The 25,645-nt window shown below is 34.1% G+C and overlaps 1 protein-coding gene across 1 annotated transcript in view; it reads right to left on the minus strand.

Annotated features, from left to right (window-relative positions):
- Positions 1–25,645, minus strand: part of LOC106879726 (tumor protein 63) — a 287,201-nt gene that overhangs the window by 215,542 nt on the left and 46,014 nt on the right. The window contains exon 2 of the mRNA XM_052972114.2: positions 203–318. Within this exon, the coding sequence (XP_052828074.1) occupies positions 203–318 (116 nt within the window). The remainder of the gene's footprint in view (positions 1–202; positions 319–25,645) is intronic.

The raw sequence follows: 25,645 nt of genomic DNA on the forward strand, positions 1-25,645 counted from the left end.
TGATACTGTCTATTTACTGATTGTTGAATGAGAGTTGAAACTAAGTACAGTTCTCTTCAGTATTAATCAGTTTGATAGATCTCATCGATAAATGATTTTAATAAAGCAATAAAAAGGATATTTTGCAAAACAGTAATTATTTAGTTTGTTTTTGATATATGACAAAACAAACAACTCTTATGAAATCTAAAGTATGTCTTACCTGCAGTCTGGATTCACAGTGATGGTATTACGATTATATGTCCTATTTGGAACAAACTCAGATTTTAGTACTTGTGACATGAAGCTTGGTTGTTTTTTTCTACTTTGGCACCAAATCTGTGAAATTACAAAATAGAACTATTATCAGTTATTTTTCAATATCTACAACCACTAGGTTTAAAAACATTACATAAAAAAAAAATATTAATCCTTTTGATACCAACCTACCTGAGATCACCCTTTATTTTACAGTACAAGTTTCCTGCTTTAAAGTGATCTAAATGCTATTCTGCTATAGTGCATGCCATGGTGTATAGTGTTATCTTCAATGTGTAGGTATTTGATTTCTGGTTCATACTTAGTAATTCAATTGATAATCTGCTAAATCAACAACACTAACACTCTCATGGGAATACATTGCATGAATGTTTGCAATTTTGAGATATTTTAAAGAAAATATAATATCTTGAAGCTCGGCATAATAAAAAAAATCATACATTAGAAAAATTATACATATAAAATTTTCTTATGCTTCCTTTCTTTTTCTTTCACTTTTGTTAAGAAAGACTGCTTTTTCAAATATTAATTGTTTAGGACACATATGTGAATTAAATATATTCATATGCCCTTGAAACTTAAATATTCCATACTTGGATCCCTTTCTAAGTGCAGGCCTCTATATTGTTATAATCCTGTATCTAATTAGTCAAAATTACTTAAGTAAAATAATTTAGTTTATGGACAAACATAAATTATATACTTTTGGTGTCATAAATATTATAGTTTAAATACTTGTAATTACACACTTCTAAAAACCATTAAAAAACAGCTATAATTTTTAAATAAAACAAAATGTAATATTACTGTAGTTACTGAAATCTCCATAAAACATTATTGCTTTATGTACTAGATGACAAAGGACTGTAGCAAGGGGCAAGATGCTATGAGACCCACTTAACCTATACCAGCATGGAAAAAGTCATAAAATGATGACATTGATAATATTTGAATATAATATAAATTTGTTTTATATTTACAATTTTATATGAACAGAAATTTGAATCCTTTATAATCACAATTAGATATAATATAAATAAATCATTCTAATGTACCTCAAAGTGAATACAGCTTTCAATAATAGCTCATAATATATTGGATGACAAAAAGGTTATAAGCAGGCTTTGGCCTCTTTTTCCAAACATGAAATTTTTAACCCAAGATATTACAAGCTAATATATATAGCTTCATTCAATTCATGATATACTATGAAAATTATTTATTCAAATATTTCTTCATTATTCTACATTTGTATTCTATAAATTTAAATGTGGGGTTGTAAATGAACTATAAAAAATCAAAGAAAATATAAACATTTTTTGGAACAAAAAGTGGTCAATACTGGCAAGGATTTGTATAATAAATTTTTCAATGAAGGGTTCTACTAGAAACATTGCAGATCTTTTCCCCCCTCCTTACAACACATTATAATAAACAAAATAGTTTTGATTTTGCTAATTTAAAAGAAAAATAATTACACACATGCAGAGAAATCATGATCATCATCATCATCATTATCATAACTTCAATGTCTAATTTTTCATATTTGAATGGGTCAGATGAAATTCTCTGAAATGAATTTTCTACAGCCAAATGCTCCTACTTTTGCAAACTCTCACCTGTTTCAAACTAAAGTAATATATTCCTCCAGTCTGGACACCTTTCCACAGAAGATTACAAAGAAATGAAACCACTACTTATATAATGTGCTTACAGTTAGTACTCAATGTCATGACAATGAAACACACATACACACACAAATGTGTATATGTTAATTTGCTTTTAATGGCCGGCACATTGTCAAACAACATTCCCAGGAACAAAAAAATCCTCATGAGACAGGTCAAAGATCTCAAAGTGGATGAATAGACAACTGAAATATAGAGAGAAGTCTATCTTAACACATACACTCCTAGAAACTGAAAGCAAGATCAAACTCTCTCACAAAAAGAAAAGAGCAGAGAGAGAGAAGAGGGCTGTGAAAGCATAAAAACAGATCTCAAAGCTTTCTATAAATTTGCAAAGGAAACAGCCACAGTGCAATATAAAATAGGATCATTGTTCCAAGGGAATGACTCACTGACAGCAGACCCATGAAGGATAAGTGAGACACTCAGTGAACAATTTAAAAGTGTCCTCACTTTCTTCCTTGGACACATGCAGATAAAAAAATCTAGCTGAATTCTTTGATATTGCAGCTCTAAAAAAAGGCGGCACCAGCCATCGATTACATCAACATTGAGGAAATAGATGTAACAGTGGCCATAGATGAAATGAGCTCATGCTCCACCACTGGTCCTAATAGCTTCCGAGCTATTCTCCTAAAGTCATGTAAGCAGGCTTTAGCAAAATCACTTCAGATATTTTTCCAAAGTTTCCTTGTAAGTGGTATACTTCCCAGAAAGTTGAAAGAAGGCCCTATCCACAAAGATGGAAGCAGAGCAGAGGCCAAAAACTACAGGCCAATCTCTCTGACTTTGCATATCAATAAAGCCATAGAGCGAATCACCAGAAAGAAGTTGATAATGTTCCTAGAAGAAAATGACCTACTGAACAATACACAGCATGACTTCTGTCCAGGAAGAAGCAGCCTCACATAGCTCCTACAGTACTATGACTGGTTTTTGAAACAGCTGCTTGACCATTCAGATGTCAATGTGATATACCTTGACTTCGCAAAGGTATTTTATAAGGTAGATCATGGCATGATATGTAATAAGCTACGAGACCTTGGCATTTCTGGTAAACTGGGAGAGTGGCTACATGACTTCCTTAAAAACAGAAGTCAGATAGTTGCAGCCAATGGTGCCCTTTCTGAGGAAACTCAAATACTGAGTTGTCTCCCCCATGGAACTGTTCCGAGGCCATTACTGTTAATAATAGCCCTCTTAGACATGCCCACGGTCACTTGGACAACCACTGTCACTAGCTATGCCAATGATACAAAATTATCACAGGTAATAAAAAAACCAAGATGACGCTGCAAGCTTACAGCAGGACCTGAATTCAATATACAAGTGCACCAAGATAAACAACATGCAGTTTAATGCTGGAAAATTTCAAGCACTGCACTATTAACTCATGACTGCACTACAGCCAGCATATGCAAGACCCGAAGGCACTACAATCCCAGAGTTACAGGTAGTGAAAGACTTGGGGATCAATATGTACAATGACGCATCATTTTATATGCACATTACCAAGATGGCAACAAAATGCAGACAATTGGCAGGATGGATACTGAGGTCCTTCAAGACAAGAAACCAAGAAACTATGTTGATCCTGTGGAGAACCTTTGTTCTCAGCTACGTGGACTATTGCTCCCAGTTATGGTCACCACATAGTGCCAAACTAACAGCAGAGTTTGAGGCAGTCCAATGCCACTACACTAAAAAGATTGAAACAGTGCAGCAGATGAGCTACAGGGATAGGCTGAGAAAACTGCAATTTTACTCCCTGAAGTTAAGGAATGAGAGATATGCCATAATCTACAAATGGAAAACTCTAGAAGGGGTAGTACCTAATTTCAGCACTGTGTGTTATACAAATGCCAAAACTGGCCGTCATTGTATTGTACCAAAGGTACCATCCACTCTATCTAAATTCAAGATCAGGTACTGTAATAGTCTTGGGTTCAAAGGCCCACAGCTCTTCAATACCCTGCCACAAAAATTAAGCGAAAGTAGATGTCTTCAAAAAGGAACTAGACATCCTCCTCTCCACAATACTGGATGAACCAACATCCTGGCACAAGGTGCAGATGAGGACAGCAGAATCAACAGCTGGGACAAAGGCAAATACAGGAGTAGTGATGTGAAATGTCCCAGACTGAGGAAATCAGAAAGAATAAAATCACCATTGGCTTCAACCACGGCCTCCAGACAACTTTGGAATCTCCTGCAACTCTTCTGGATGGTCTTCTTGTTTAAATTGGTGAATAATGCCATAATCCTTGCCTTCAGTCATCTTTGGTATTACAAAGAGTTTTATTGGTCTCTCGCTCAAATGCACCCCACACATAATAATCAAGGGGGTTGCAGTCTGGAGAGTTAGGTGACCAGATGTTCGGAGTAATGTGGTCGCAGAAATTGTCTGACAGCCATGACTAGGTTCTCCTGTATGTGTGGCATGGTCTAGAGTCCTGTTGCCAAACACAGGGTCTTCCAGCAGCCACCCTCTTGACCCAGGGCTACATTACCTCCTCCAGACACATGATGTAGGCCTCCAGGTTGAGTCTGAGGCTGTGCGAGAAGATGAATGGAGGCATAACGTTGCCATCTCTAGTAATCACTCCAAACATCACGATGTTGACTAGATGTTTGATTTTTATCACTCTCAGTACATGTTTTGGACACACAGAAAGTCCTCAGATTAACATCCTAACACTGAAATGTTTGTATTGGAGCATCCAGTGCAAATGCCAAGCAGTACAGCATGTCATTTCCAAATTTCTGGCAGAGTGAGTTGCATCATGGTGCCGTTTTTTCACTGAAGGTGCCCAACTGACCCTACTATACTATGTAGTTGACTAAATCAAAAACAAACAATGCACATGCACAAAATTAAAATATAAAAATTGCAACAATTTACTTATCACACCTTGTGCGTGTGTGTGTGTGTGTGTGTGTGTGTGTGTGTGTGTGTGTGTGTGTGTGTGTGTGTGTGTGTGTGTGTGTGTGTGTGTGTGTGTAAGAAAACTTTAAATACCATAAGACTAATTGCCTGAGAAGTAACTCAGCTTTGAAGAATATATATATACATTTCTACTCAAATACACAAATTTGCACAAAATATATACATATATATATACAACACATACATACACTCACATACAATGCATTTATGTACATATACACACACATACATATATACACATACGTACACTCACATACAATGCATTTATGTATATAAACACACACATACATACACACACAATATATATATAATGCAATCCAATCTAGTAGTATTTGGAATGCAACCAAAACAATGATATTAGAAAGGAAATTGTTGATTATTTTGTCCAAAGTATCTGATAGAAAACTTACTTATTCAGGCAGTTGCTGAGATACAAGTCAGTTTTTAATAATGATCTGCAGCTAACATTTAACCACCATCAAATATTTGCTGACCACAGGTAAGCTCACCTAATAGATTTGATTTTTCCTGAATGATAAATTGCTATCATTTTTTTTAAATATGTGAAAGTATTATTAACACAGGTGCCACCTGTTTAGATATTTTTTTCTCTCTGTATATATTGAAGCTCAAGTGACTAAATAGTGCATGCATATCTAGAAAGAAAAACATGTAGTAACCTTTTTCCCCCAGGCTGAGATCTTTGTTGTGCAGTTAAGTTACTTTCAGCATAACCTGAAAAGATAATACAAACAAAATATTCTAATTTCTCTCAGAAAAGTATAACTGAAATGTTGATTGATAAGTGCATCTAAAATTTAATTAGGAATGATTTGAAATATATGCACTTATATATTTTCCAATATAAATGAAACAGCTAATAGATCATGCTTTTCAGTTTGTTATATATTACCATTGAAATCAAATCAAAAATTTGCTTGAGGCTTTACATCAAGGTTTCAGTACATTGTTTTGTTTTGTTTTCTAGTTTTTGGTGTATTTTACTGTAAACTTGGGAAAAATTAGTCTATCATGATAAATTGTATTCAATTTTAAAATACTTGAAATTAAAATATGTACATATATCTGAATCTGTATTGACAACTAAGCCACACAAACACTTCAATAAACCTTTTTATCCTTTAGTGATGATATCACATAAGCATTTTTTTAAATTTCCTTTTCACAAAGATCTTAAACAAACAACTACTTTTTTCATCCTACATAATGCTCTTTTGTCTAATGACAATGAGAAATCTAAGTGTGAAGGAAGCTCTTAGAGTAGAACAGACTATATCTAAATATACTAAAATCAGTGTCAAAATAGAAAACATTTTCTATATGAAATTTAGTATACTGGTGGGAGTCATCCAAAATATAATTTACAAGCTGCTCCAAATCACTGTATGTTTAGGAGTGGATGACTGAGAGAAATTCTATATTTTAACAACTTCTCATTTCAGAATGTATAGAAAAATTTCACATGTAAAAATCTTGATAGCAAAGTCTAGAGTGCAAAAGGTTTGTTAGCAATTAAGATCAGAAAACATTGTATTGAATGTAAAATGGTCTAGCTCAGTTTGAGTAGGGGGAGTGATATGTGAAAACTAAAAATGCAAGTACATTATTTACATTTGACGGATATTTGTCCTCATCTTGTTTGTTGTTAACACAACATTTTGGCTTCATCAGGTGTCTTGGAGAAATTTCGAACATGGGTTCTCATTTCGATGTTATTAACATTATTATTATTATTGTTATTATTACTATTTTTATTATTATTATTACTATTTTTATTATTATTATTATTATTATTATTATTATTATTATTATTATTATTATTATTATTATTATTATTCAGGTCACTGTCTGGAATCGAACTCGGAATCTTGGAGTTAGTAGCCTGTGTTCTTAACCACTACACCATATGCCCATGTACACAATTCCTCATCTCTTACATATAGAACTGTAAAGATGCAAGCTATGAAACCATGTTCCCTTCAGAAGACTAGATTGGAATCAGAGCTTTAGATGCAATAAATGTTTGTTGTAGGTAACATATAAATGGAGCTAAAAATAGTTCTATTAAAAGTAGCCAAAATGAGATTTGAGTAGAAGAATTCCAATATATGAAGCCAATGCAAGAATGATGATATTGTATAGCAATGTAACATGGACAAGGTGTGTTGAAAATTTGTGGTAACTAAAATAAAATAGACTGGGTATGCTTCAAAAGACAAGTAATATGAATACATATCATAAGCTGGGAAAAAATGAGTTGGAAAAGTAGTGAGGCATCAAAGGAGTTGAATCAATGTGCGGAGATCAGGGAGCTTGTACTGGATGAACAATTAATGCAAATGGATGACAATGAAAAATGTGGCACTTCACCAATGAAAGAATTTCTTGTAGGCCATTGTTGAGCTCTGATTCAAAAGTGTGAAACAAGTGCAATATGAATTTTCCTCTAGATGAGATGCTAGTCTTATTGCCGGTGACATTCACACATTATCTAGCGCCATTCCAACAGGTGGGTAAACTGAGGGATTGAAGAATAAATATACTGCAATACACACAATGAAATTTACAAAGTGGTTTTGCAGGCAAAAGTATTGAACTAGTAATCTAATTTATCAACTTGTCCACTAATGATAGAGGCAGATTAAGGATGATTCAGAAAAATGTAATGAAGCTAGATCTACCAACATTATTTTCTCCAAGCAATAAAGGATGAGATACTTACAGTTGTTAGCATCTATATTATAATAAAGAAAACTGCTCAGTAATTTGTTTGGAGTATGCAACTTTTACTAAAAGAGAGCAATTATTAAAGTCTACACTCTACAAAATTCTTAAATATTCAAATGTGTTTTTATCAAAATGTGTTTTTCAAATTTCTTTTATTATTCAAGAGTTCAACTACAAAAAACTAATTTAAACTCATTGTTAGATAGCGTTCCTTCTTTGTCTTTTGTCTCTCTCTTTCTCTCTCTGACATTACTTTCTACAGGCATATCAATAACATTTCTCAAAAGTGTAAGTATAATCCAGCATCAGCCAGTTTATTTGATTCCAGGATCCTTTCATAGTTGTTAGGTGTGTTGTTGAAGAAATAGAAAGCTTCTTATAATTAATTCCTTTGCTAAGATCACTGTTCATGTTATCCTAATTCATATGATCATCATCATCATCATCATCATCGTTTAACGTCCGCTTTCCATGCTAGCATGGGTTGGACGATTTGACTGAGGACTGGTGAAACCGGATGGCAACACCAGGCTCCAGTCTGATTTGGCAGAGTTTCTACAGCTGGATGCCCTTCCTAACGCCAACCACTCAGAGAGTGTAGTGGGTGCTTTTACGTGTCACCCGCACGAAAACGGCCACGCTCGAAATGGTGTCTTTTATGTGCCACCCGCACAAGCCAGCCCAGGGGCACTGGCAACGATCTCGCTCGAAAATCCTACAGGAGCCAGTCAGGCGGTACTGGCAACGGCCACGCTCAAAATGGTGCATCTCATGTGCCACCCGCACAAGAACCAGTCCAGGGGCACTGGCAACGATCTTACTTGGCTTGCCGGGTCTTCTCACGCACAGCCCATTTCCAAAGGTCTCGGTCCGTAGTCATCGCCTCGGTGAGGCCCAATGTATGAAGGTCTTGCCTCACCACCTCAGCCCAGGTCTTCCTGGGCCTACCTCTTCCACGGGTTCCCTCAACTGTTAGGGTGTGGCACTTTTTCACGCAGCTATCCTCCTCCATTCTCACCACATGTCCATACCAGCGCAATCGTCTCTCTTGCACGCCACAACTGATGCTTCTAATGTTCAGCTTTTCTCTCAAGATACTTACACTCTGACGGGTATTCACATTGACATTACACATCCAACGGAGCATACTGGCTTCATTCCTTGCGAGCTTACGTATGTCCTCAGCAGTTACAGCCCATGTTTCACTGCCATGTAGCATGGTTGTTCGTACGCATGCGTCATACAGTCTGCCTTTTACTCTGAGTGAGAGTCCCTTTGTCGCCAGCAGGGGTAAGAGCTCTCTAAACTTTGCCCAGGCTATTCTTATTCTAGCAGCTACACTTTCAGCGCACCCACCCCCACTACTAACTTGGTCGCCCAGATAGCGGAAGCTATCGACTACCTCTAGTTTTTCACCCTGGAATGAGATAGAAGTTGTTTCCTGTTTGTTTGCAGTCTTTATTGCACCTGAACATCTGCCACAAACAAAAACTAACTTGCTAGTTAACCTGCCTTTGATGTTGCTGCACCTCTTATGTGTCCATAGCTTGCACCGGGTACATCTTATAGAGTTACTACCTACTCCTTTTCTACATACTGAGCAGGGCCATCTACCTGAAGGGGTTTGTGTTTTATCTACCTTCCTACTTATTAGGATTTTGGTTTTAGCTAGGTTGACTCTAAGGCCCTTCAATTCTAGACCTTGCTTCCACACCTGAAACTTCTCCTCTAGTTCTGATAGTGACTCCGCAATTAGGGCAAGGTCATCAGCATAGAGGAGCTCCCAGGGGCAACCTGTCTTGAACTCCTCTGTGATTGCCTGGAGGACTATGGTAAATAATAGGGGGCTGAGGACGGAACCTTGGTGGACCCCTACCTCTACCCGGAATTCATTGCTGTACTCATTTCCAACCCTCACCTTACTGGCCGCATCTCTGTACATGGCTCGCACAGCTCTCACTAGCCATTCTTCTATCCCAAGTTTCCTCATTGACCACCAGATAAGGGATCGGGGGACCCTGTCAAAGGCTTTCTCCATGTCAACGAAAGCCAGGTACAGAGGTTTATCCTTGGCTAGGTATTTCTCTTGCAACTGTCTCACTAGAAATAAGGCATCAGTAGTGCTTTTACCTGGCACGAACCCAAACTGCATCTCATCTAAATTGATTCGCTCCCTAATTAGTTGGGCTATGACCCTCTCTGTAACTTTCATAACCTGATCTAACAGCTTGATGCCTCTGTAATTATTTGTATGATGAATGTGAATATAAAAAAAAATATTTCCCAATCTCTCTATATTTGTAATTGTGTGGTTATATTGGTTATTAATGAATTCTTGTCTCTTTAGGAACTTTTTTACTAGGAGGAGTGGATTCCCAGTCCTATGCTCCCCCCCCCTTTGTCGCTTCTTACATCATGCAAGGAATATGGCGACTGCATTCTATTGCATCCCCCACCCCCACCAGTCGCATGGGTTTGCTAGTTAATCCATAACTGGGACCCTTACAGGTGCTACCACTCTGGGTCAAAGTAGACCTGGGAACAATAGTGGCTTAGAGGTGGTTCAACACTCCTCAAACCCTGAAACCAGGTCCTCAGGGTCCCACTACCAGATGTAGTTTAGAGTCATACCTAGGGGGGAGGGGAGTAAAACACTTTGAGTTGTGAAAGATATGCTGAGAGATAAAAGGTTGAGTATGAAAGTGAAAAGAGGTGTGAATGAGAGCGTGATTGTGCCGATAATGTTATATGCTGCAGAGATGTGGGGTCTGAGAGAGGTGGAAAGGAGGTGACTAGATGTATTTGAGGGCTATGGTTGGCATGACGTGGATGGACAGAATGAGGAATAAGGAGGTGCGAAGACGTGAAGAAGTGAGAGAAAATTTAACAACCAAAATGGATAGATGAATGTTGAGGTGGTTTGGCCACATAGAGAAGATGGATGAGGAAATGTTGGTAAGGAGGGTGATGAAGGCAGAAGTGGTAGGCAGCAGAAACAGAGGCAGACCTCCGATTGTGTGGATGGATGGAGTGAGGAAAGCTTTGGTGGTTAGAAGTGTTGGAGTGAGAGAGGCGTGGACGGATGAGTGAATTTTGATGTTGCTCAAAGAGGTACAGAACCAGTATGATGCGGTGGGAGTAAACCAGCATATGCTGTCAGGCCCTGTTCCTGATATCAGGAGTTGCTTTCTATGCCTTGACCTGAGCACAGGATGGAGCTCACCTCTTTGAGCTGGGACATAAATGAAATGCCTGGTGTGTGTGTCTTGTTGTGGCTACTCCATCCTATGGGGAATTTAGGCCTTGGTAAATAAAAAAGATTTATAAATTGTGCTAATATATATCAATAGAAAAGTAACGCACACAAAATAATAAGATATACAATTGTGTATTAAAACCTACAGTAAGTTTTACAATATGATTTTTTCCAGTACATACTAGGTGTGCAGTCCAATTCACCGTCATGCTAAGTCACAAAATTTTCTGATATATATACATAAATATATATATATGTGTGTATATACATACACACACACAAACACACACAATAAACTATGAAATTAAGTCAACATAATACCTGATTTCTTCATAAATATTAATAAATACTTTGAGCACTTGCTATTATTCTAAATTCATTGACTAAAGCAAGTGACTACTATTAGACAAACAAGGATACAAAGGAAAACTGGACATAACATATCAGAAAAATTATACAGATCATGAACCAAATGTGTAAATATTATTTAGTAACTAGCAAAAAACCCTAGTGTTTCTATTAGCATAATAAAATGAAGATATTCTGCTTGGTAGACCCTTTCAGGAATCATGAAAAGAAAACTGAGTGCTACAACAAAATCAGTGACAACAAGAATGGTACAACAATAGATATAATACAAACATGAATATTATCAAAGCCCAAAAGAATTCACAAATGCTCTGGGGTCATGGTGATGCATAGGTCATCCAAGAATCACAGGTCATCCAGGAATTACATTCTTTATAAGATGTTGATCTATTATAGTAAACAATCACAAAAAAATAAATTTAAATAGTATCAATCCCTAACAACTAGTGGAACCAAAATGTGCATGATAAAGCTGTCCAAATGCAAAACTAATGCTTGTAGTCGATTTGAACAGAAAATCTTTGATGGTAGGGTAATATTTCGTCCAGTAATCCTACAAGCAAGCATGAAAAAAATGGATATAAAACAATAAAATAAGAATATTTATGATCTTTACTAATAGAATTGTAACAGGTACACCACATCTGTTTCATCTCATATTTCTCAGAACACAGACAAAGCATTAAGTCTGGGAAAAGAACTTCTATAGAGCTCACATTGCATTAACATTCTTGGCTTGCTTGTTACAATAAAAAGAAAACAATAGAATGAGCAGGATCCAGTTCTTAAACCCTTCTGAAAACTGCACACAAAATACTGTTGCCAGAGACATCATAAAATGTGTCATTACATGTTAATGCTCCAAGTATTTGGGGAATGAAGTGGCTGTAAAAATCTATGTATTTATTTAAAGCTCAAACATCACTTTCATTACTATGTTTCCCATTTTGTTGACATTCATCAAACAATTGTTATGGTATTTGAATTAACAGGCACAAGAGTTGTATATATGATCAGATGTAGCAGATTGATGAAAGAAGGATCATTTGTTTTTATTTGGTTGTAGAGGTTAAATGCTAGGCATTCAAGTTCTGTGAAAAAAGAATGGATAAGAAGAGAATTTTGTAGAGCTGCATGTTCAGAGAGGAAAGTATTTAGTGCAGCATTTGGTAGAGACACATGTATCACATTAGCTTATATGAAGATAGTATTCAGTATGCTAGTCAAGAGATCAAAAGCTATTGTAGTTAACCAGATGAAGTAGAGAAAAGACACAGCACAACTGTATGCTAGCGATTTTTCACATAATGGTGTGGAGTGTAAATACTTTCCAGTCACATTGTATGGTCCTTTATGTGCCATATGATGTATAGCAGAAGCAGAGCTCCAGATGTGTGTGCACTATTGTAGGTCTTAATTCAACCTTGTAGAGGTTGACCAAGTGATTACAACTGGCTCTGAAGAGAAACTTTAATTTTTGCAAAGAATTTTCCCCTTTTCATTAATCATCAGTATGGAGAATAGTAAAAAGGGAAATAGACTGATAAAATAAGCTATTGTTCAGCCTCAGCTCAACTAAAATAAAAGGCACTCCTACCATGACCATGATAGTTTTTTTGCTTTTTCTGTATCTTATCTAGGACAATATTATCCAATTCATACATTCTTTTTTAAGAAGGTGATGGTGTGATTTGAGGAAGATTTTACTGCTATTTCTAGAAGAGCAAGCACCCATGTAGAGGCTGCCCCATTCACGGATAAATTAGGAGGATGTTTACAACTATTTCCATCATCTGTAAGTTGCAGGATAAAAAGTAAGTTGATCGTTGTAGCATTAGAGAAGTTGTCTTTTTAAAAATGGCGAATACTATCATATGCTTTTACAGTTTGAGGTTAATCTCCATACAGAGATGGCTACTGTCTTAATAAGGAGACAGAAAGATGAGTTATACCACTTATAACTACATGAAGCTCTTCCAGTTCATCAAAAGATATTTCTTTTCATATCTACACATCAACATCATTTCTGGTTTTCTTTAAGTATTTTAAAATGCTCTCTCTCTCCCTCTCTCATTCATGCACGCACGCACACACACACACACACACATTTTCTTTGTAGGATCTTGATGTGAAATGTAGTGTTGAAACAAGATTTTGTTTCTTGGGAGGGTCATTTTGCCAATAAAAATGCACTTTGTTTATTACTAGTCAACTAGTTAAATAATTAGCTAATTAACTAATCAAATTAACTAATTGCTTAATCAATCAATCAATCAATCAGTCTGTCTGTCAATCCTTTCATCACCGATTACAATCTCATCAGTGATGTGTGCTCATTACTTCAGATCAATCACAATGCTTGATATACTGAGTATTGTTTCCGAATATATATTCAGTATATCCAGCTTGTCATGATTCACACACACACACACACACACACACACACATACACAGATACATATAAATGTGGTAAATTAGCATTGGATAGAACACTTTACAGTATTTGTTTATACTCTTTGCATTCTGAATGAAACCTTCATGGTGTCAACCTTCACCTTTCAAGGTCAATAGAGCTAGAGAATTGACCCCAGTACTGAACTGGTATTCTCTCTTTCTCTGTTTGCCTGTCCATCCATTTGTCTGTCTCTCTCCTTATATGTTTCTTGCTCTAACTCTCTAGAACGCAAATGAAAGGTCCAGCTTTGTCGTACAGTGATACGCTGATTCAGTCTAAGAGTTATACTAAAGTTACACGTCAGTGGAAAAGTAAGCCATTTAACCCTTTAGTATTCAGATTACTCTGTCAAATCTAATGTTTATTTATGCACACTGTTTTGAATTAATCATGCATCATTTCACAGTTGTGATATTCCAATGAGGTGCTTGTTTTTCCTTAGAATGACATTGTAGGGTAACTGTGAGAAGCCAGATCTAGTTGGTTTGAACATAAAACAGAATATTTTGGCCAGATATGGTTGTTTTAAGTGCTAAAAGGTTAAATGTCAATCTCATAAGAAGGAATTCTCCTGACTGAATAACCGAATCCTCATCATCAAAACCACAGGAGACTCCCTCATGTACGTATGTGTGTGCCACCACATCATTTTTTTGAAGCCTACTAATGAAGTTAGTTAAGTTTGCTGTTGGTGAAAACAATTCTGTCCGAGTAAATATAAGTAATTTTCATATATGTTTGTTTTTTGTTAGATTTCTGAAATATTGGACATTGGTATATTAATCCTGAAGACTATTATCATAACTCTGAACAATCTAAGAACAATGCTAAATGTTCTTGGATTATTTTGTGATCATACAGATATATTGTATGGATCACTGGGAGCACATGCCTTAATTTCTATATATAAATTTATCTGGTATTGCACACTGCTTCTTAGCCTAACACAAAAAAAGAAACATATATACATATATATCATCATCATCATTGTTTAACGTCCATTTTCCATGCTAGCATGGGTTGGATGATTTGACTGAGGACTGGCGAACCAGATGGCTGCACCACACTACAATCTGATCTGGCAGAGTTTTTACAGCTGGATACCCTTCCTAACGCCAACCACTCCAAGAGAGTAGTGGGTGCTTTTTACGTGTCACTGGCATGAGGGCCAGTCTGGTGGTACTGGCAACGACCACGCTCAAATGGTGTTTTTTACATGCCACCTGCACAGGAGCCAGTCCAGCGGCACTGGCAACGACCTCGCTCGAATGTCTTTTCATGTGCCACTGGCACAAGTACCACTGCGGCAATGCTAGTAATGATCACACTCAAATGGTGCTTTATATATATATATATATATATATATATATATATATATATATATATACATATACACATATACACACATACACACACACATGCACACACATACACGCATATACATATACATATATGCATACACATATATATACACATATATACATATACACATATACACACACATATATACATATACACATATACACACACACACATACATACATATATACATATACACATATACATATATGCATAAACATATATACATAAACATATATAAATAAACTTATATACATAAACATATATACATAAACATATATATATATATATATATATATATATATATATATATATATATATATATATATATATATATATAATGGTCTTGGGAGGGTAGAAAGATGGGGTATTTCCAATGTAGCACTCCACCTCAGCTTTAGCCTATGTCCACTTTCAGATTTCAGTCTAATATTGAAATCCTTCAGATGTAGAAAATCCAGGTTTCACAATGGTAAAACTGTTGTGTGGGTTTAGCGAAGACCATCCCCAAGTACAACAATAAAATATAATCCAAATAAGAAAACAAAGAAAGACTTTAACAAATACTTGCCCGTGATACAGGTATGAAGAAGTGCCACTCAAAACAGCAAATATTGCATAAATTATCACTTGGAACTTTTACATGTTGAAAGCAAAGTTGTTGCAGAAACAATTATAACTGGTCATTAAAGATATATTAAAGTCTTTCTTTGTCTTTTTTGAAGAGAGTGTGTGTGTGTGTGTGTGTGTGTGTGTGTGTGTGTACATGCACATATGTGCATTTTTATTTGTGTGTGTGTATATGTATATAATGGTTCATGTGCATTTATGTATTACTGTATTATATATATATATATATATATATATACATATATATATATACATATATATATATATATATATAATATACACAGCTAAAGTGCTAAAACTCCAACAGATAGCAATACTTGTAACTCACAAAGGCAAAAGAAGAAGAAAAAACAACGAAACTAACCAGTCTTAGTTAATCATAGACTAAGACTGGTTAGTTTCGTTGTTTTTTCTTCTTGTTTTGCCTTTGTGAGTTACAAGTATTGCTATCTGTTGGAGTTTTAGCACTTTAGCTGCTATTTCTGAACTTCGGTATGTGGTGAAGCAACTGTTGCTGATCCCTTAATTATGTTTATAAATTTATAAGAACTTTTAAATAAGTTCTTTACCGATAATGGTGTTTACATACCTAAGTGCTTGGTAAAAATTATTAATTATTAATTTATTAATAAATTAATAATCCTTTACCCTTTTATTTGTAATATATATATATATATATTTACATATATATCATCAATGTATCATATATCTGAAAAAGAAGCACACTCTAAAGCATAGAGCAGTAATGTATTTATAAGTAGTCAAGTCTATGTCCAGTCATAGAATGACCAATGGTTTCGTATCCACAAAGGGCTTAGCTCTGTAAGAGTCTGACAAGATGTTCATGGTACTAAGCCCTTTGTGGATGCAAAACCATTGGTCACTCTATGGCCGGACATAGCCTTATCTACTTATACATACATACATACATACATACATACATACATACATACATACATGCATGCACACACACACACACACATAAGGTTGGTAATCTTTAATCCAGAATTCCTATTTCAGGAAAGCTCCAAAATACAAAAAATTTTTCAAGTGAGAGAATTGCTCCAAATAAAAAATTCCAGAAAATTGTTATAGTAAAAGTGAAAAGTAAAAAAGTGATTATATCTATGTATAGGAAGTAAAAATGTTGGAAAAACTTCACGTATATGACATAAAAAAGGTTAAAAATAAAAAAAAAAAAATAGAAAAAAAATTGCTGAAAGTGATAATCTGAAGTTGATAAACTATATAAGACCATAAAGCAAAAAATCAAAATCTTGATTGTATAATGATAGGATGGATTGATTAACTGAATGACTCTAGTTGTGAGCATTCATCTCAGAACAAGAAATTATAACAAATATGTGAAATTAAAGGGAGACCCTTGTGAATAAGACAGATATCACTGTATTTAATTTTAGCTCCACATAAAAATCTGTCACTATAACATGATTAGCCTTATTATATATATATATATATACATATACACAAACAAAATTATTAAAATGGTTTTAAACTCACTAAATAATATATAAAATATATATAAAATATATGTATAAACTGTATTGCAAAATGTAAATGATTAACATTTCCAGGTTTCAGTTCCATTCCAAGCTATCCCATTTTAGAAATGCAATTATACAATCATTCCAAAATCTGGAAAAAAAATTCATAATTCAAAACACTTCCTGTTCTAAGCACTTTGGATAAAGTAAAGAACCATGAACTTGTGTGTCTATATGTATAATTGAAGCATCATTCTATATAATATATATATATATACACACACACATTAAGTAGATAATATAGAATGGGGGTGAGCTGATAGCATACCAGACAACAAGCTAAAAAAATCAACAGTTCATTTTTGCCACTTGCACTATATTGTATCCATGGTGAAGACACTTGACTCTCAATGAACAAGTGGAGTTAGTTCTAAATAGGTACCCCAGGTGGTAAAATTAATCAGCAGCATTAAAGAATTGATCAGTGAAACATTGGCCAGCAGCATTGTGCTCAATTCCACTCATAAGGAAAGCTACTTGGAAAAGATTAACAGTCCTATTCAGAGGGAGAAGTGCAAAAATATACACTGGCCTTGAAAACCCAAATCCTCTGGTCTGACCGCCACTACTGCTTCCCATGTTGTTATTGTTTATGTTTTTCTCTTTTCCATATATATATATTGGCTGATACCTTTAATCCCTAACAGCTGACTACACTGACCTTCACATATATTAAAATTTCAATTCTAATTCATCATATCTGAATAATTTCTCAAGCTTTTACAGGTGTTTCTTACATTTTCAATGCCCATGTTCATTTACATGCAGCAACATTCTGGCTTATGCAGAGAGAGAGACAGACAGACAGACAGAAAGAAAGAGATTCTTTAATGTCAACAGACAGAGGTAACAACTCTCTGAACTACAGTTCTATATTTAAGAGATCAGGAATTATGTATATTATTTACAGTATTTACATTTGACGGATATTTGTCCTCATCTTGTTTGTTGTTAACATGTTTCGACTGATATACCCTCCAGCTTTCATCAGGTGTTTTGGGGAAATTTTAAACCTGGGTTCTCATTCCTAAGGTATTTTTCAATGTTGTTGTTATTATTATTATTATTATTATTATTATTATTATTCAGGTCACTGCCTGGAATCGAACTCGGAATTAAGGAAGGATAGGAAAATATTAGATTTATAGGCCCTAAAATTCACTCCATAATTGCCCAAGGGGTTATGGCAAAGTGGTTAAGAGCATGGGCTACTAACTCCAAGATTCCAAGTTCAATTTCAGGCAGTGACCTGAATAGTAATAATAATAATAATAATAACAACAACATCGAAAAATATCTTAGGAATGAGAACCCAGGCTGGAGGGTATATTAGGTGAAACGTTGTATTAACAACAAACAAGATGAGGACAAATATCCATCAAATGTAAATAATGTAAATAAGCTCTCTGAGCTTCTTTTCAAGTTTCTATTGTAGATATTTTGCTGCAATCACTTTTCTTGAATCAGTCACTCCAACCACAAAGTAAGCAATGAAAGTAAACAAAACTACCAACTACATCCAACAAGCTACTTGAACAATTCATAGACTTTACTTCAAAACTACTCCTTCTGTCAAATACTCTATACATCTAATACATTTAAAAACCCTATCTCTGTTAATTTGCAAGTAATTCTAATATATTATTTGTGTACCCAATGCAAGATCTTTTGTTTTTAATGACCACTGAATTTCTATCAACAAATGTCATTTCCTACATGATATACTTCTTTAATAAATATTTTGGTATCTGCCATTCTAAGTTTTAGGCCCTAAATCACTTTTCTGCAGTTCTTCAATATATTTTAATTCAATAGATGGTCACAATAGGAAAGTTCTCAAAGATATTCACACCTAAACCTCAATATATAGAATGAAACTAAGAATATAACCCTGAAAGAACACCTACTTGTGCTGTGTGGGTAGAACAGAGGCAATAATTGTGTAATTAAACCTATTTGGATACCAGCCTGAAAAATATAGTATAGACATAATATTACCTACACACACACACACACACACACACACACACACACACACACACACACACAGTATGATTATATACATCACTGGTAGCTCTTTTCCAAAATTCTAGGTTCTAACAGTTAGGAAAATGACAATGTGTGTACATATATGTGAGTATTTGTATGGAACTGAAATTGTGCTGAAAGATATTCCTTCCTATACTGCCATAAAAGTGACTATTTTTCAGATATTTTACCTCAGTCATATTGTTAATGTATGAACTATATGAAAGCATCCTATTCAAACAGTTTAGAAGTGATATCTAAAACATAAAACTGCATAGATTTTAAAGTTAAAAAGCAGTGTTTAAATTCTCAAAAACATCAAACAGTATTTTATATAACTGTGTGTGTATGCATTGTTTTGTTTATTTTGCAGGATAAAAACGTGTATGTGTGCATGTACATGCGTGCAAATGTATGTATTACTGTAAGATACATTTTTATATAGTGTATCATATGCGAGTAGATGTGTCTTTATGTATATCACAAACACAAATATACCAGCAATACTCACAATACACATGCAATCAATATCAAATCAAAATGTTTCTAGGTTAAACAATTCTAAGTGAATTAGAACTTAAGTATTGTTATATAAGTTTTAAAGTTACATATAAAAATAAAACATTAAAACTGAAATATGATACTAAAATGATATATGGCCTTATTCTTTAAACCGTGGAGTAATCTCTCTAAGATGTGTGCAGATGTATTTCATGTGGTTACATGATTGACTGATGGAGTAAAGGTTTTTTTGAAAGACAAAAGTTGAGAGAATAAAGTGATCTTAAGTGAGAACAATAAAAACAACATAGCAATTTTAATTAGAAAAAGTCCTCTTTCTTCCAGTGCCTCCACACTAAATTTGGTATATGTGATAAGAGTAAAACTTTTCTCCCTAAATTGTGCAGTAAGAAAACTGTTTCAAAACAATGATATAGAAGAACAATAAATGTATTTTTACCATTACTGAATAAGCAAGCATTTATTTAAACTATAAATTAATACTGATCTAAAATTGAGTATTTTTGATGGCTCTGAATTTTGTATTTCTCAAGTTCATTTGTATATGTATGTGTGTGCATGTTATATAACATAGTCACAAATCCAGCTTGAGATTCTAACCAATGACAGAGCCACTATGCTGTTACAATAAACAGCAACCAATTTTCCTTCAAACCACATTCTATCATCTAAGAAAGAGGAAGGCCACATTGGATAATGTAGCCCAAGCTATATCTGAAAAATGATGGGATGGTTACATAGATTTTTCTAAGAGTTAACCTGAGGCTAACAACAGCAATGATGACCACCTTCAATAAACACTACACATACAATAAACATGTTTCATGCATTTTGTTTTAAAGATCATTTCTTATCATTCATACAGTATAGCCTCAAGATCATTGATTTTGCCACTTTGCCATGCATGTATACAAAGTCAAGGCACAATGAGGCCCTAGATTAAACATACTTGGTCAAGTACTCCTGTTATAAAAACTCCCTTCGATCAAGAATGACCATGTGGTCACACCTAGAAAGTTCCCCTCCAAGGCACAAGTCTGGGCAAGGTTGTTTATGGAAGACCAGCAGTCACCCATGCATACCAACCTCTCCTCTCCACACCACTGATGTTATCCAAGGGAAAGGCAAAGGGGCTGATACAGTTTGACACCAGGGATGTTGCAACTCATTTCTACATCTGAGTGAACTGGAGCAACATGAAACAAAATGTCTTGCTCAAGAATGCCACTCAGAGCCCAGTCTGGGAATCAAACTCACTACCTCATGATTGTGAGCCCGTTGCTCTAACCACTGAGCCATGTCATATAATTTGCATTGTTAGATATTGTTTGCAAAAGAGCATCAGTGGCAAAAAAAAAAAACAGAACAAAACTGCTGAAATTAATTTTAAAAAGAATCATTAGCATTTTCATTAGTAAAGATTTAAGACTAGAGTATAAAACATCCAATAATGAGGCCACTGAGGCCACTAATAGATATTAAATGTGACTGATATCAATAACTGTAATGAAGGAAAACAAGAAAAGTTGCAACAGGGAATGAAGTGTATCTTCTGGGTAATTTAACTTATATCCCCTACCGAGAAGACACTGCAATATGATCTGTTATCACTGGTTTGTTAGAGGAAAATGTAAGGTGGAGAAAAAAAAAGGGACATACAGGTAGAGGTGAGCAAGAAACAAAAATAACAATTACCATATGTTGTTAAAGATCCTTGTGCTCTTAAATTTAAAAAAAAAGAGAGAGAAGACTGAACTGTACACCAGAGTAATCAACTGCTTCATGAACAAAGTGTCAAGTTTATTCTGGCTGTTCTCTGATGTGAGAGGCAGTTTTGAGAGATCAGATTAAGTGTCAAGCAAAACATGAAATAAACAAAACTAAGTGAAAATACTAAGTTAATGAGCACTTCCAGACTCATAAATAAATGTTCTCAACTGTTGTTAATTTATAACTGAATCTAATTCTGTCACTTAACAATTTAGTTTTCAAGTTATACATTTCCACACCAAAGAGTTTTATCTCTGCAGTATAAAGTAATTCAAACAATAAAATGTTGGGTTAGGAATAATGGGAATGAAGTTATTATCCTATTTTCTATTAAGTCCAAAAGAGATAATTGTTACTTTTCAGACAATAATCTTTTCATAGCAACTATGATCAAATAGCTCCATAAAATCATATATTTTCATAAATTACTGCAAAGATAGTTTCCAATATGATTACTCTTAACATCAAGTAATCATAGAATGAGAATTACTACTTTTCAAGCAACAGTTATCAACTTTGTCACAACAGAATAGTTATGTTCATATGACTGATAGATAGGTCAACTACCCAAAATATTCTAACTTCTTAAACTTTATGGAATTGATAAAATAGTAAAATTTTGTATATAAAAAAATTGCTTATAGCTGGCAATTGGTTAAATATAAATTGATGTTCTGAACTTCAGATAGTTATTCAGAAATTACTGAGATTACTTTTAAGCACTGATAGAGATTTCATTTTTAGACTCATTGTTAATAAAATCCATGTTAAGAGTAACATACTTAACCAAGAGGGATTTTTAATAAAAATGAAAGAGAAAGAAAATATAAAGATTTTTTATAAGATCTTTCATATATTAAGAAAGTGCCACTGCAAGTAAATTTAAAGTATTTAAACAAACTTTTAATCAATATTAAATATAATATATTTCATAGAAGCTTCTTAAAGAATTACATTTTTATCATCTCATTTATGAAGTAAATAATTAACCAATCAGATGATAAATTATATGCCTATTTTAAAAAGAAAATGACAAAATCTAAATAATAAGACCTAAATAACAATAAACAATCTCTCTGCATATATTCAAGATTCAGACAATCAAGGGAGGGAGTTGTTTTCATAGTCCCAATAACCAATCAAAATTATTTAGATAAATTAGTCATGACAGTGAAAAGAAAACAAATTCTTGTGTGAATGTGGGAGGTATTTATATATACATGCACTTAAAATCTATTGCTTTGTGTGTGTGTGTGTGTGTGTATACACACACACACACACACACACATATATATATATACGCAATAGATTTGAACTGCTTCCATTCTTTAAACTCTATGGTGAAACAAAAAGATATTTTAGCTTCTTTAAAATAATTAATTTCTTTTTCAGAAGTTAACAATTCAATAGTGCAAAAAATGTATATTTTTAATGTGAGTTCTATGTAAAATTTTCTATTTGACATTTTCAAGTTTAGATGATGATCATATATTTTTTTATTTTACAGTGGTTCATCTGCCTTTGTTACATAACTGAATATATTTCTCATATATATATATATATGTAAAGAGAGTGAGAGAGAGAGAGAGAGAGAGAGAGAGAGAAAGAGAGAGACTGACAGACAAATAGAAACACAGAAAATGAATGTAACATGCGTTTAAAGTGTAGTGTTCATTTTCAATTGTGAATATTTAAATCGCAATTAATTTTAATCTCTAATTTACGCTTACCATGTTTTGGTTTCCTTTTTTCCTTTTTATGATCGGCTTTGTTGACATGACTTCATACTATGTGAAGTAAAATTGCTTTGAATCAATCAATACTTGACTGATAGTAAGCAATAAGTGATTGATTACTAGCCTAGAGAAAGAATGACTAGTGTAGCAATAATATCAATGACAACAGGATTGAGATGGTAGTTAGGCTTTTGTTTTCTTTAGTGGTGGTGGTTTCTATTGAAAGACTGTTATTCTCTATATGCAGATGGGCTGGTTATCTTAGCAGAACACCTTATTATGAACAATAGCTTTTGATCAATGAATACTTCTTAGAGAAGCAACACACAAGGAAGTACTTAGCTGAAACTCATACAGACAATTCATCAAAAAGCTGATTAACTGCAGAATAGTCTATTCAGATTAAAATAATTATTAACGAGTAAGAGAGAAGCAATTATTTTATAAAATGGATTAAATGTCTTTTTTTTTATATATTCTAATATTTCAAATGTAATATCTATTATATCAATGATTAAATGTGAAGACTATTGAATAATTATTTTTGAAGAATGTCTTTGAAATTAATCAGTTTGGATGACAAAAAAATCTTAATTTTGATTAGGTACTGAAACAATAAATTTCTTATAAATAGAAACGAAATGAAACCTCAGGTAAAATTTAAAATTCTCCCTCGCCATTTTTATCTTCTTACATGTTGAAGGAGTTAGATACAGAAAATCAAGTTTATGTTTCTTAATGTATTAGAGAATAATATTAGGTGTATAAATACACATCAAATACTGATTATAATTTGCTTTCAACTATTAATACTTTATCTCTATTGAGTTATGCATACTCATCAAACCTTGATCACAAAGTTTTTTAAAATATGTATTATGGAATACTTAATTCTTTATTAGGTTATAAATACACATCAAAGATTTGTTTGTTACATAAATTCAGATTTCTGTTTCCAAGCATATTTAGTTTATTCTAATGAATCTTGTATTCAAACAAAGCAAGAGAAAAGACAGTCTGTTCTTAACTACAATCTAAATACCAATCTAAAAAAGATAGGATTAAAGAGATACTATATACATATACATATATATATAGGTTCAAAAAAAGGAAAAAGACAAAAAGAAAACAATAACAAAAAACAACGTGAGGACATGATGCAGATAGTGTTACTAGACGCTCGGGAAAGGAATATATATATATATATATATATATATATATATATATATATATATATATATATATATATATATCATTTGGAACTTTTTTGTTGATGATATTGGTATATAATAATTTTCTGAAATTTTGTCTCTCTGAAGGATTTTGAAATGATTCTCTGTGGTTGGTGTTAGGAAAGGTATCCAGCCATAAAAACACTGCCAAAACAGACACAGAAGTCCGATGCAGGCTCCTGCTTGGCCAGCTACTGCTTGGCCAGCTCCTGTCAAAGCATTCAACCCAACGTGGAAGGTGGACGTTAAACAATGATGGTGATTATGATGTTTAAGCAATTATCAGAAAAAAATAACAGCTAGTAAGTAGCAGTGAAAACAACAGAAAAACAGCAGCAACATCAACAACATGGCAGCCACAACAAAAATAACACTGCTACCACCAGTTTATCAACAAGTTACCAATTGCTATGTCCAGCAACACCACCACCAGCAAGACGATAAACATGAAAATATGAAAGCCAAGCAAAAGCAACATAGCCATCTGCTACAGTTCCAACCAATGCCACCACCACCACTGCATCCACTGCAGACATCAGCTCAATTTCCTCTGAAGGCAGTCACAGAAATAGCAACAATAATAACAATAGATATAGCATAACAGCTACAGCTACAAGGCTTTTACAAGTACAAGAAGAAGCATTGAGTGACTAAAGATAGAGGAATAGATGCTGAGAGAAACCAGAGGAATCATCTAAAAAGAAGGCAAGGAAGCTGCTCTGACCATGCAACGAGAGTGATGGAAGATGCCAACAAATACACAAATAATACACTAGAGCATGAAAGATCAGCATGCTCAGAAGGAAAAATGTTGGAAAGTAATATGGAAGGGAAAAAAATCTTTTGTTACTCTTGGTAGGCAAAATGGGATTGTAGTTAGGAATGAGAATTTCATCTTTATACCATTATATGTGTTAGTGAGCAACAAAGGTGAGGTTGATGAAGGTGTCATGAGAGATAAACATCTAATGACTGTGGCAGCTGTCCTGAGCAACAAAGAAAACCTCAACAATTTTTAATGTTACTGGGTTATGTCAAAAGAACTATTTAGGAACAGGGTGGATCTCTTGATCCAGATGGAC

Source organism: Octopus bimaculoides, chromosome 12, assembly GCF_046866305.1.
Source record: "Octopus bimaculoides isolate indiv1 chromosome 12, ASM4686630v1, whole genome shotgun sequence".
Taxonomy (NCBI): Eukaryota; Metazoa; Mollusca; class Cephalopoda; order Octopoda; family Octopodidae; genus Octopus; species Octopus bimaculoides.